Raw genomic sequence first — 13,220 nt, 5'->3', positions numbered from 1 at the left:
TCGTATTGTCATATATATATATATAAATATATATATTGGATCTATAGCAAACATCAATAAAAAAGGATGGTGTTCAAGATTTTACATTACATTTATCTATGCAATTAAATTTGTAAAATACCATAAAAGTTTAATTAAGGATGGTGGCACCATGATCATTGAATTTGTAAAAGAAATATCAAAAATGTGAATTAAGCAAGATGGGCAATGACAATCATCATCGCGAACTATAAATGCATGTGTGAATACCAAACTTTTTAGATGCTATGCTTGAAAAGAATTATATTGGTTGTTAATCTTTCCAAAATAGATGGTTGAAGTAAAAACAACGATAAAACATTGTTAATTAGTATTAATTTACTAACATACGTATCTTTTTTTTTTTTATATGACGTGGACAGCTCTCTAGTTTGGTTGGCCTTGGCCAGAGCAAGCGCACCTAGAAGAACGGCTTCGGTGCCTGAAACAGAGGCTCGTGTTCGGTTGCCTTAGATGAAGGGCATTTATTGTGTTGATTTAAGAAATATCATTCATGTCCTATCTCTGTCCTTACAAGGGGTTCCACGTATTTTTTAACATTGGGGAGAGTTTAATATACGCATAGTCATAGAATTTTGGAACCAAAATGCTTATTTTTTAAGAAATTTAAACTATTAAAGAAACAAGGTAATTTGTTTACGAAACTAAGAAACTAAAACCTGAAATTTTGGTTCCATTTCAGTTTAAGGAGAAACTATGATTCTGAAACTTTCATTATTGAATCAAGATTCTAAACAATCAAACACACCATAAAGGTTAATTCGTCTCATTCGGGTTCCTAACACACGATCCCATGTTAGGGGCCAAATGTAGAACCTGATTCGCCCTTGGCATTTACCATTACAGTAGTCCTAGACGGCTCCAAGATTAAAATGCTAGGATTTTGTGGAACCATTAGAATGGGGATTTGCATCCCTATTCCAAAAGGTGGATGTGTTTGTTTAGTTTGGATTATAATCTACCTGGTTTCTATCAAGTGTTTGTTGACAATATGAAAAAAAAATAACATCGGCAAATTTGTGAGATCACGCCTTTTTTAAATCGGAAGTTGTTAAATACTCATACCAGTATGTTTATTTTCTTAAATAATTTCATTGCTCCATGAAGATCGCCAACTTGAACATAGCCAATCGATCATTGCATTCCATGAGATGTCATTGTTCTCAGACATTTTATCGAACACGTCGAGTGCATCATTTATAAGCCACTGGCTTTCATATGCATAACTGAATTCAATGGGCATCCACCCGGTTGGGGGAGGTTAGGACAAGTAGAGTGAATTTGAGAATATGTTCATGGTTTGAAGAAAAGGCGGACGAGCAGACACCCTGGTTAGGGTTTAGCAGAATCAGAAGAAGCGGTAACGATTCAGAAAGCATATCTACCACGCGCAGATGGGGGAGGTTAGGCCGGACTCGAAAAGTCCAACGATGTATTCACCGGAAAAAATATGAAAGGGCCGTTGCTACTCACGGAATTCGTTGGGAAATGAATCGCCGATGGACCAGAAGGTATGAACACCGGTGATCCATTCTCTGAAACTACATATTTTTCTTCGTTTTCGCATTCAAACCCATAAATCCGATCTTGAATTACTGCAGAAGCGCATTGAGATACAAATTAATGCAGAAAGTGAAGAACTCATAAACCGCTCGAGCTCTGTCCGGTCGTCCTCCCCTTCTCACTATTTTCGTTCATCTGCTCCACCCTTCTCTCTCTCTCTCTCTCTCTCTCTCTCTCTCTCTCTGTCGATTTTTTCTTGGTATTTACTCTCATCCGGTTTCGAAGCGAGAGCTTGAACGGAATTGGCCAGAACGCTGGATGAGTAGATTCGACGATCGGTTACATACAAAATTATTTTTTTTATTTTTTAATAAATTAAAATACATAATAATAAAAAAAATCAACTACTTTTAATAATAAATTAAAATACATGAATCAAGGCCAGCTCAATCTCTTTTACAAAGTCGAGCTCTAGCTCAAGCTCACCTCATAAAGTTCGATTTGACCTCGACCTAAGTAATGTGTGACTCAAGCCGCCCTAAGCTCCATTGAGGCATTAAGTTAATACTTTTTTTTTTTTTTTATTTTTCGGGGGGTTGACACAATGGTTGGAACAAAAAAAGATTAGTAGGTGATCAATTCTCGTTTTAAATCATTGGGACACCAATTTACCAGAAATTAGTGTTGTACATGCATTTGAAATCAACAAAAACAAGCCTTGACTCCCTTGGAAAGAGGGCTTATGTCGTAAAATAAAATACTATTTCTGTTCACCAAAAATCAATACAACAAGAAATGTTAGGGAGAAGACGTTTTAGGCAAACAGTTATAGGCAAACAAAGACATGGTCAGGTAGCAGGTTTCGTTTTCCGGGGACACATGTCACTATAAAATCGTAAGGCTTTATGTAAGATGTTTGAAATTTATCAAGCACACCGGACCATAGAATTATTGAATGTCTTCTTTAAATATTATATGAGAAAATGAACTGCACCAATTAATCGTAAAGGTAACTCTCTTTTGACTAACAAAAAGCTTGTTATGAGCCACAATTTAGCGACATCATGACATCGGCATTTAACTCGTGTTCGTAGTTCAAACTCCACAAGTGAGGTAGGGTTTTATGTGTTAACAGAGGGGCAGAGGTAGGTAGGGCAAAAACATTTTATATTGATATTTCTCAGCTTTTTTTTCATTTATATATTGGTGTTCTTTAAAATTTTATATTCTCTAAAAATTTTTTGGCTCCACCACTATGTTGCTAAGGACTCAAACTTTAGAGCAAATGAAAAGGCGCCATTAGTCTTTTTTTCTTTTCAATAAAAGCAGGGAAGAGCTGAAAAAAAAAATATCACCTCTTGTCTTAGATTTACTAGAAAGTTGCTTTTGTGGGCAATTAGGAACTCTGGGCCGTTTGGTAAACGAATTGAACTTAAAGTAGTGGTGATCAAATAAGCAAACCCGCCCAAGATGCCAAAGCCCTTCCTTCCTTCCTCCTATTCATGGGGTTCGGGGTTGTTTCGAGACACAAGTGGGGAGTAATATGCTGGAACGTTGCATGTCGATTGTTTGTAGTACAAAGAAGTAGCGCCTATAAAAATTGAACTAACGACTAGATTTTCACCAGCTCGCTAGTTTGACCAACTATGATACGCCTCTAGGGGCAACCCGACTCAAAATCGAACTATGCCTTAGCAAGCAAAAACTGCTAAGGCTTATTTAGATTATAATTAACAAAAACTGCGCAATTGATTGTCGATACTTTTATAAGCAAGTGATAAATGTCTCTTATTAGTTTACCTTGAACAAGAAAAGTTGGAGCTAAATTAATTTGGAAGCTAAAAATCAATGAAATATATCACAGTTCAATAGATTTTTATGTAAAAAAAAAGAGAGAAAGATAAAGTGATGAGAATATATTGAGTGGTAAAAGGTAGTATTGAAAAAAAAAATTGCAGCTAAAGTATTCTCTTGTTCATGTTCACTTTAAACTTTATTTGACACTACTTGTTCTCACCCGCTCTTGTGGTCACACCTGATAATGGTACAATGAAAAGACCATAATTTTTGAGAACTGGTAGAGGGAGGAGAACAAAGAAACTTTATTTGACACTCTTTATTAAAAATGTGATCCTTATTAAAAAATAAATAAATAAGAATTTCTTTTCTACAATCATAGGCAAAATGTTGGTGAGAAAATAAAAAAAAAAATCCCCTTGCTTACAAAATTTAAGGCTTGAGCTTAAGGGCATGCCACAAAAAATTATCACAAATTGTCCTAATGCGAAATCACACCCTTAATTAATAGAATAAGACAACATTTTTACCTTTTTAATGGCTATTATATCAGGTTTTTAATTTTTATTTTCCAACATAATCGTTGTGCACACGATTTATATATTCCCTCTTCTTGTGAAAAATCCAACGTCATGTTTAACCTTAATTAAGGGTTAGGTGGGAGCTTCGACTTTGTCCGAGGCCGTAGATTTCCCTCACTCATTCAAATAGCTCTCACATACTTCTTAAATTATTAGTTTTTTCTTATTTACCATATCTAAAGTCTTAGGGAACCATTTCTTCCTCACCATTTAATTGCAGTAGTACCTTTCAAATAGCATGGTCCCCCGGAAAATGTCTTGTGCGGACACATTAATCACAACAACTACCATGGCATGTGTTCATAATTACTGTAAAAATGCCTGAATCGACTTATCTCAATCAAAATATTGGCAAATCCGTTTGATTCATAAGCTGATACGGGTAAGGGTAGGCCTGTGAGCCTGGGTCTCGGTCCGGGCTCGGGCCATTTAAAATTAAAAAATAAAGTTTTAATTATAAAATATATTATTAATAATAAATATATATTATCAAAACAAAAAAAATAATTTTTTTTTAATCTAAACAGGTTAAATGGGCCGAACCGGGCTGACCCAAGCCGGCCTATCGGGCCTGATTTTTCCCTGCCCAAGCCCGAATTCGACCGGCCCGCCCAGCCTCACATGCTATATATAGTTCTTATTTTATTTATAAATAATTTGAAAACACTTTTTACACTTATTTATATAGATTTTATGTAATTTTAGATAAATATATTAATAATATTTTCGGATTCAAAACTCGACCAATTTCGTTCTATTTGATGCAATTTGACAATTTTTTGTTTCACCCTCTTCTCTTCAGATGCCAATGAAGATTGCCATATGCACAACTAGAATGAAAAGGACCGAAGAAATAAACTTTTATATTTTATTTTTCGAAAGAAAAGAATAATGACACATGGAATTGGGAAAAGTTTCAGCACCAAAGAACAAGGGGCGGGCAGGGAACATTTTGGACCTTTGGAGGCACAAAAAGTCAGCATGGCCTTTCTAAAATTTTTCAAAAATGTCGGTTGGTTCTGGCAAAAAATCTTCAAAAATTTTACTGGCCCCCTATAAAAAAAAAAACATCACTCCACCACCAACTAAGTGGCATGATTGATCAAGTCCTTTTCATTAAGAGGGCGGAACTATAGTTTTTAAATTTAAACAGGGCCTAAATATAAATTTTGACACATTTTAAATATGCTAACATGTATACATTTTTTATTTTGAGGGGGAAGGAAAAGGGGAGGATATGGCACCTGGTGGACCCCAGGCTCCAGGGGCAGAGTCAAGGTAGGGCCTGTATGGTCTGTGGCCCCACCTCAAAATTTAAAAAAAAAAATTACATGTAAATTTAAAAAAATTACCTGTTTTATATAAAATTTTTGAAAAATGATATTTCATTCATAGTAAAAAAAATTTATAAACTTTAATTCGCCCTCCTCATGAAACATTTATGGCTCCGCCCTTGCCTGGCTCGACGCTTGAATGAGATCAATCTCTTGTTCTTTCTCATTATCCCCCAAATTCGAGTTTTTAAGCTTCACTTGACGAATCTAATGGTGTGAGTATGATAATTCATGAGTGCTTAAAAGATATAAAACACATTTGGATGCAAAAAATGAGTTTCACCAAAATGTTGTTTCAAAACATGATTTGAAAAATCTAATGGCATGAGTATGATATGCATTCTTCCAAAGCTTTAGTTCAAAAGAGTTTGCATGATACAAAGAATGAACCCGTTTTTTGTGAAACCTACTTTTAAGAAGAGAGTAAAAAAACCATGTTAGATATATATGAATGTAAAGTTAAAAAACTGTAGAATAATTGAATTTCAATCGTCTCTATGATTCATCTCAACTATAGCCATGGTTGTAGTTGTCACAAAATGTAACATGTCAATACTTAGACTTCCTGATTTTTTTTTTACTATCATTTTGGTCCAAAAACTTTTATTTAATGTTTTTTTAAGGGAAACCACATTCCGTATAAAACTCTTAACCATATTCTTATGTTTTCGAGGTTTTGACTTGCTTTAAGACAGAAGTAATATTCAAATACCTTTGTTCGAAGTAATATTCAAATACCTTTGTCCGAGAGACTCTATGCATGCTTTGACTTTGTGAAAGAACTGACTCGTTACGGAATTTGGGCCATGACTATTTATAATTGAAGTCCAACACTACTAAGCCAAACACATGTGGGGTGAACACAGCCTCTTATTTAAAATTCTGAAAAATAGTCACTAGTGCAACTCAAGTTTATATATATGTATATATATATATGTTTGTTTATGATTTGATACAATTTGATAATCCTAAACAATACAGTGTGCCAGTCAACACATATTAACCATGATTAAAATAATATTTTCTTATTTTCTGGACTTACAAAATCAAATTTTGAGTTCATGACAATTTTGTAAAACTCTTACATTGAAAAATCATAATTGAAGAAATCTAAAATTATAAGAATATTTGTATTCATCCACTGAACTTTTGAAGGTAGACTTAGAGAAATAATAGCAATAAAAACGAATAATAATTTAGAATGGACTAATGGTGATACAATCATTTGCCAATAGAAATGCCAATGGATCAAGGTTCGATTAGGATATATCTTTAGCTTCAGCTGTTTTTCTGGATATTGACATATTCGATTTCAAATAAAGAAAAATCATATTCAAATCCAAAATCCGATTTCACAATCCAAATCTGGTTTTTCACATTTGAACTGAATTCGAATTTTGAATAGAATCTTGTCAATTTTCAAAATATAAAAGCATTGGATATATAATATTTATTTAAAACCAAAACCGATCCGAACCCAACCGAATGTCATTTCTTAAATCCTACATCGATCTGATTTCTTATTGAATATTAAATTTTTATAGCTGATTTTTTCATTTTGATCAGATATTTGATTCAAACCGCTGACATCCCTATTTGCCAATGGTCAGTTATAAGGCTTTGAGATGGGTTAGGAGGCACACCATGTAGCCAGTCCAAACCTATTACTGAAAATAAGTTGGTCTACACATGCTCACACCTAACTTCGCCATTGGCTTGGGCGGAGCCAGCTGCACGGGCCATTGCCCCCTCCAGAAAATTTTCCAAAAAAAGGAAAAAAAAAACACGGCCTATATAAAAATTTCGAAAAATTGATATTTTGGTTCCAAGCAAAAGTTTAAAATCATTGTTTCGGCCCTCCTAATGAAAAATTCCTACCTCCGCCTCTGGTCACTGACAAGCAGGGGCGGAGGGAGGGGGGGGCTCGCCCGGGACATTGAAAAAATCAATTTTTTTTAGTTTGACCCGACCGGTCGCTCCTCTTGGCCCGGTCCGCAAATCGTATTGGCTCGACCCTAGAAAAAATCCTGGCTCAGCCCTTGCTGACAAGAACCATAGTGGTGGCAACAAGTAAGGAAGATCTTGGCTTCGGCAAGTGGCAATGGAAGAGAGATACAAAAGATTGATTACCAACGATAGATCTTTGATCTTGACAGCAAGGAACAAGAATAGGAACTCTTCCGTTCGAGGAAGTGAAAGCAAACACCGACTCAGAAAAAGCAAGGGAGGAAGTTGCACCAAATGAATGCCTTTCCATCATTCATTTGCAACGGAGGAATTTTCTCTTTTTGAAGAGACCGATTCTCCACCAGAGGATTCGCTATTTAATCTCTCTATTAGTAAGCCGTGGAGACGCACGTCATTATGCACTCAATCTGTTGCAGATGGAATCGAAAACAAGTGAGAGCATTTGTTTATGAAATTCCCATTCCCCTTGCTCCCATCTCATTTCAGTTCCTCGCTCTCATTTGTTCACACTTTAATAACAATTCATCAAGGAATTTCCTTCAATTCGACCGAATTAAAGTTTCTAAACTTTAACGGTGGCCGAAATATCATTTTCAAAAAATTTTATATAGAACAAGTGAAATTTTTTAAAATTTATATGTAAATTACAAAAAAAAAAAAAGAAGTGGGGCCAGGTCCATGCAGGCTCCCTTTCGCTCCACCCCTGGGTGCGCCCTACATGCCCATGCAAACTCATGACAAGAACAGACATCATGCATGTTTCAAATATGGCCGATTTTGTGGAAATTTTGAATGAATTCAAGTCACTTTTGGAGCTAATTTCTTTTTTACTAACAGATACTAATCCTTTAAATTGTAATTTTTGAGAGAGTTTGGCACCAATAACAAATTGTTACGGTTCAATGAAACTATTCTCGAAAAAAATAGAGCCCATGTTTTATGAATCTACCATGTGTTTGTGTTAATACATACCTACATACCTGACAGGATTAAGAGTGGACATCGGGCTAGGTGCCTCAGGTGCTTGGCTTGAGTTTGGGTTGAAAATTTGCTTTGGGTCGGTTTGCTAATTTATGTATTTAAAAAATATTTTTAATATATATATATATCCTCATAAATAAGTGTTTATACATTAAATTTGTATGTTTTAAATGTTTTTTTTATTGTAATTCGGCTTGAGCCTGTTGTGTTTAATGGGCACCAGGGCCCAGGCCCGGGCCAGCTTAGGCCATAGAATGAATCAGGCTGGGTCAGGCTCAGTCCGACAAAAATATTATTGTTAATTTTATAAATATTGTTTCTTATATATTTATAAATAAAATACAGATATTTGAATTTTTTGATAAGGTTGAATTAAATGCCCATGGGCAGTTATGTGTCGTGATGATTTAATGGACTTGTTTAGCAAAAATGGTCTTACAAATAATACGACAAACCAAGGGTTGCTCAGGAATTGGGCGCAGTCGTATTAATGCTGTTCTTAAGTCAACATTTCATGGTGCCCACATCGCTTTCAGCCTCGTCAACAACCTAACCTCTTCTTCAAATAAGAGGTTGCCAATCAATGTTGTCAATATCACTCACTACTAGTAATGTCATCTCGATTCGGTATGTTGGCTGGTACATATTATCATTGCATGTCCATATTTTTAAGATAGCGTTTGGATGGGTTTGAAATCGTGATTTGTTTAAACCTGGTTTCTAATTTTTTAAATGCAAAAAAAAACATTGAGTGGGCTTTTTGATTATATCAATATGTAACCAAGTTTTTTTAATGAGTTCTGATAATTCAATTTACATATATAATTTTAGTGACTTATCAAAACATGGTTTTTCAGCTTTCAATATAAAGAAAGTCAAGATTTATCTAAAGTGGAATTCTTGTGTTTGTGTTTGTTTCACCACAAACATCACATTGATGAATTTATTTAAATTTATAGTTTTTAATATATAGCATGAATTTAAAATCTATACAGCTGAGATATCTTGAGTATGTTAAAGGCTATCAAACGCAACCTTAAAAGAATATAATAAAAATAACTATACACAATTTCCTTTAAAATTAAAATTTTAAATTAATTTTTAAAATTGAAATTGTGACAGCACATTACCCGTCTACAAAGCCAAAATGCACGTGGTCCACTCGAAAAAGATTTTACGTGGACCTGCAAATAAAATGTTCAATAAATTATCATAAACTAAAAAACTTTTTTAAAATTTCATGCTATGTAATTATTTAAGATTGACGAACTATGACAACTACGAAAAGGATTTTGTCTTAAAAAAGTGGTAATGTTAATATTTTACTGCACCGAACTTTATTAATAGCATTTTGGAAATTACTTAAATATCCAAAAAAGGAAAAGGCCAAAGGTATTGGGCGGGGGGTATAAATGTCATTTAAGGTGAACGAAATCAACCCCGTCCGATGGCGCTGAGCCGTACCGGAACTGCCGTACTCCAAAGTAGCGCGAAAGGCGGTAGCCAGCGAGGCCCGCATATTTGGACGGAATATTCGACGGCCGAGGGTCCCCGAGGCGGACGGAACCTGCTCGTCACCGTCAAGAGGGACGGCGGAATTCTGTTCGCCGGCGGTGGTGGGACGGCGGAGCTGCCAACCCCATTACTTAACAGTTAACTCTGCACTCCTACCCCCTCTCCTCGGGCAGGCAGTTACGAGGGTAGGTGGAGTACCGGGAGCGCGTCCCATCGAGTGCCCTTCCCTCCTCCGTTCGCCTATAAATGCGAAGCGGGTGAGGCGATCTCCGGGGTCGCTCTCTCTCGATTCCTCCACTCTTAAGTCAGCGGGTGAGTGAGTGACAGGGGAAGGAATCCCTCTCTCGAGAAGAAAAGGAAGAAGCAGAGAGCCTGCGTGCGTATTGTATGGCCGCCATTACTCTTCGTAAGGGAGGTTCCGTCGGGATTTGCAGGCGCTTCGCTCAGATCTCGGCGTCTCGGTACTCCTCTGTTTCTCTATCTCTCTCTGTCCGATTACATTTTTCTTGTTGATCGCTTCTGCTTTAGGCTTAAGAGCTTTAGATCTTGTTCAAGTGGGCCGCTGACGGGATATTTGCTGTTTGCTTCTTTGCTTTCGTTCTGCTTCCTTGCATGTAGGACTTCTTTCTGTTAGCGAAGAAGGTCCTTTTTTTTTTTTTTTTGCTTTTTAGTTGTTGAGATCCTGTGAAGAATTTGCTTCAACTGCGGTATGAAAGCTTTCTTCTTCTTTGTTTCTTCGGATCAATGTTCGTAATTTTCCGCGCTCTGTGATCATATTTAAATGCTGAATAGTTCTCAGCCTTCGAGGAGAGGAAAGAGGAGCTTTAAGCTGGTGAATTTTCCTTCTATTTCTGTGTGTTTATTCATCTATTCTCTTCTTAGTCGCGATACTAAGCGGATTTGAAGAGAACTCTTGCTAGAACGTCGGCTTTTGAAATGGTTATTTTTTATTTACACCTTGTTTTGTTGGCAGAACGACAAAAATTTAGGGAGATCCTCTTGGTTTGCTTTCCGGCTCCTAGATGGACGGATCTTCACAGAACCATGAGCTCTTTTTTCTTCACCCAAACGGAGAACTGGATTTCATGCGCTCTTGTTCTTATCTGTCAATTCTTTCTTCGTAACTTAAAAGCTCTTGTGGTTTCTTTCGCCATTACTACGGATCCGAGCTTTTCATGACACCAGCCACAGGGTAGTGCGCTGATGATGGTAGAACTTTCTGCATTTATTTTTTTTGAAATCAGTTTTTTATTCTACTTCCTTCGTTTTACGTCCACCTTCTGGCTGTTGCCGACACGCAAGCACGTTAAACTGTCCCACGTGTCTCTTGATTTCTCTGCTTTAAGCTTTAAAATTGTAGACAATACTTCCAGAGATTTCTGGCGGTTCCCCTACTTTTGCAGGCCATTTTTAAAATTTCTTATGCGGACTTCTTGTTGCTGGCGTTTCCCCTACTTTGGTAGGCCATTTCTTGAATTTGTTATTCAGACTTCAGGCTGGCCCTCATTTTGCTCGCCTTTCTTGGCTCCTTGATACTCGGTGCTTGATCTTCACCGTCGTCCTCTCGAACTAATTCCTCGACCGTTGTGTCTTTTTCCTTTTCACCTTGTTCTTTCGTTGGGAATGAAATTGGCTTCATTCACACTCGGATTCCTCTGCACTAATCACTCCTGTCAAAAATTGTCGCGGGGGAAAGTGGACCAAGAAGAAAATTGGTTGCAATAATCCATCTCCGTTTGGAAGGCAATCCCTCTCAAACTCCCGGGAATCTCACTTGCTTGATCATCCGTTTTCCCAACAATTATCCAATGAATTTTAGGTGCCAACGAAGTTTTGAGAAAGCAGGCAGTCATGAATAATCTTTTCTTTCTCATCTCATTTGCCGGTTGCCATGTTGGATAATAAGCTCATGTAGTATCTAAACCATTGGATCAATCAGCAATTATCTCTCCTTCTTGGCTTTTTGGTTCTTTTAAAACCGATCCTGAAGAAAATGGTACCAGAAAGCTGGCCAGTCGACGGGAAGCTGTCTTTGTGAGCTTTTGCGCTATTGGTTTCTCAAGTTTTGTCGCGCTACCGCTGGTCGTACGGTACCACGTTGCTTTTTCTTCTTCTTTGTCTGCCGTTTCTTCCGCTACACGTATTTCAGGTTTCTATTAGCGAGTCATATCTTTATACCCGTGATGAGTTTTTGATCTTATTATTGACTTGTTTTTGGAGCTTCGTCGTGAGCTTCTAGCCTTTGGGATAAGGCCGCCACGACGCAATTTACTTTGTTTCGAGACTCGCGTAACTCTGGACCTAATCGATTTTCCCAAGCAAAAAGAAACCCACGAAAATGGCGTCTTCCGCTCGTGAAATGAAGGACCCATTCTTTCTCTGTTATTTTTTCTGCCGTTTCAAAGTGTGGGAAGAGGATAATGCTACAAAAGGATATTTTGTTTTGTCCTCTCTTCTCTTGCTTTTTTGCTTTGTCCGTTTCTCCCTGCAACTGGGCAATCTGCTGACACTACCCTTTTCCGACCACTCGTTGCTTGCAGCCACATCCATCAGTCGGCGTATGACAAGAACCCGGAGGACCATCCGACGCCGGACGATGTGATCGGCCAACAGGCGGAGAAGTACTGGGCTCCGCACTCGAAGACGGGCGTTTTCGGCCCACCGGAGAAGGCTGGCGGCCCTCCAACCAACCTGGACCGCGGGGAACGCCTGACCTCCTCCCCAATTCCGCAGTTGGCTCAGGGCTCCACTCTCGAGCAGCAGGCCTGGTTCCGCACCAACAGCGACGTGGACATCGATAGGAACGCCGGCCACTACACCCAAGAGGGATAAATGGATCGACCGCCTTCCGCCGCCGTTCTGTCTTTTCTGTAGTTCCTTAGTCTCGCCGCTGCGGTTACTATTCCCATCTTGCTACTGTTACTGTTTACTATGTGTGTTGCATATACCCTGCACTAGACGCTCTGCGTTCTTTTGCTTCATTAAAGTCCGTCGATGGTCCTCCGGCCGTCGTTCTGTACGGGCGAACTATGTACTTGTACCTATCTACTATCTCTTCTGCTTGTGTCCCTTTTCTTATGGACGGGGTTGGTGGCGATGATACAGAGAGTGGTTTGATGTTCTTCCTTGGTTTGCTTCTTAATGAACGTTTCTCTCGGTAAATTAGCCTGCGGAGGCTTTACCTAAGATCTGATCCGGGGGATCCCTATTCTTTTCGCGAGCAGCAACTCGACGTTTATCTAGTTGGAGATGTGGCAGGGAAGGGATGACCGCCGGTATCTTAGGCCGGGGATCCGGCCACCAGGATTGGTCGTTAAAGTTTTCCGGTGCGTACTGCGTGCTATCCAAAAGTCGTAGCGTTGGGTCAAAGCCGTGCTATCTGACGGTCTGACGTACCAGGCGACAATTTCGAGAGATCGGGGTTTATCAAAATGTCACGTCTTTGGTTGGCCTTGTGAAGGACGTGCCATCTTTCACCGCGATCGTATCGTCGTCTTGGTAA

General features: G+C 38.2%; 1 protein-coding gene across 1 annotated transcript; it reads left to right on the top strand.

Moving 5' to 3' along the window:
* The first annotated feature begins 9,715 nt into the window (after nucleotides 1-9,715).
* Nucleotides 9,716-12,796, top strand: LOC116265155 (late embryogenesis abundant protein At5g17165). Its single transcript, XM_031645680.2, has 2 exons — nucleotides 9,716-10,179; nucleotides 12,259-12,796. Exons 1-2 carry the CDS (start codon nucleotides 10,106-10,108, stop codon nucleotides 12,548-12,550), a joined length of 366 nt encoding a protein of 121 aa, XP_031501540.1. The 5' UTR covers nucleotides 9,716-10,105; the 3' UTR covers nucleotides 12,551-12,796.
* Nucleotides 12,797-13,220: the final 424 nt, after the last annotated feature.

Source organism: Nymphaea colorata, chromosome 12 (genome assembly GCF_008831285.2).
Source record: "Nymphaea colorata isolate Beijing-Zhang1983 chromosome 12, ASM883128v2, whole genome shotgun sequence".
In the NCBI taxonomy this organism is placed as follows: Eukaryota; Viridiplantae; Streptophyta; class Magnoliopsida; order Nymphaeales; family Nymphaeaceae; genus Nymphaea; species Nymphaea colorata.
Note: the sequence above shows the minus strand (reverse complement) of the source record. Positions and strands in the feature narration are given on the sequence as shown.

Coding starts and splice junctions, on each gene's coding strand:
- LOC116265155 (XM_031645680.2), top strand. CDS start 10,106: ATGGCCGCCATTACTCTTCGTAAGGGAGGTTCCGTCGGGATTTGCAGG. Junction 10,180..12,258: donor GCTCAGATCTCGGCGTCTCG/GTACTCCTCTGT, acceptor CGTTGCTTGCAG/CCACATCCATCAGTCGGCGT.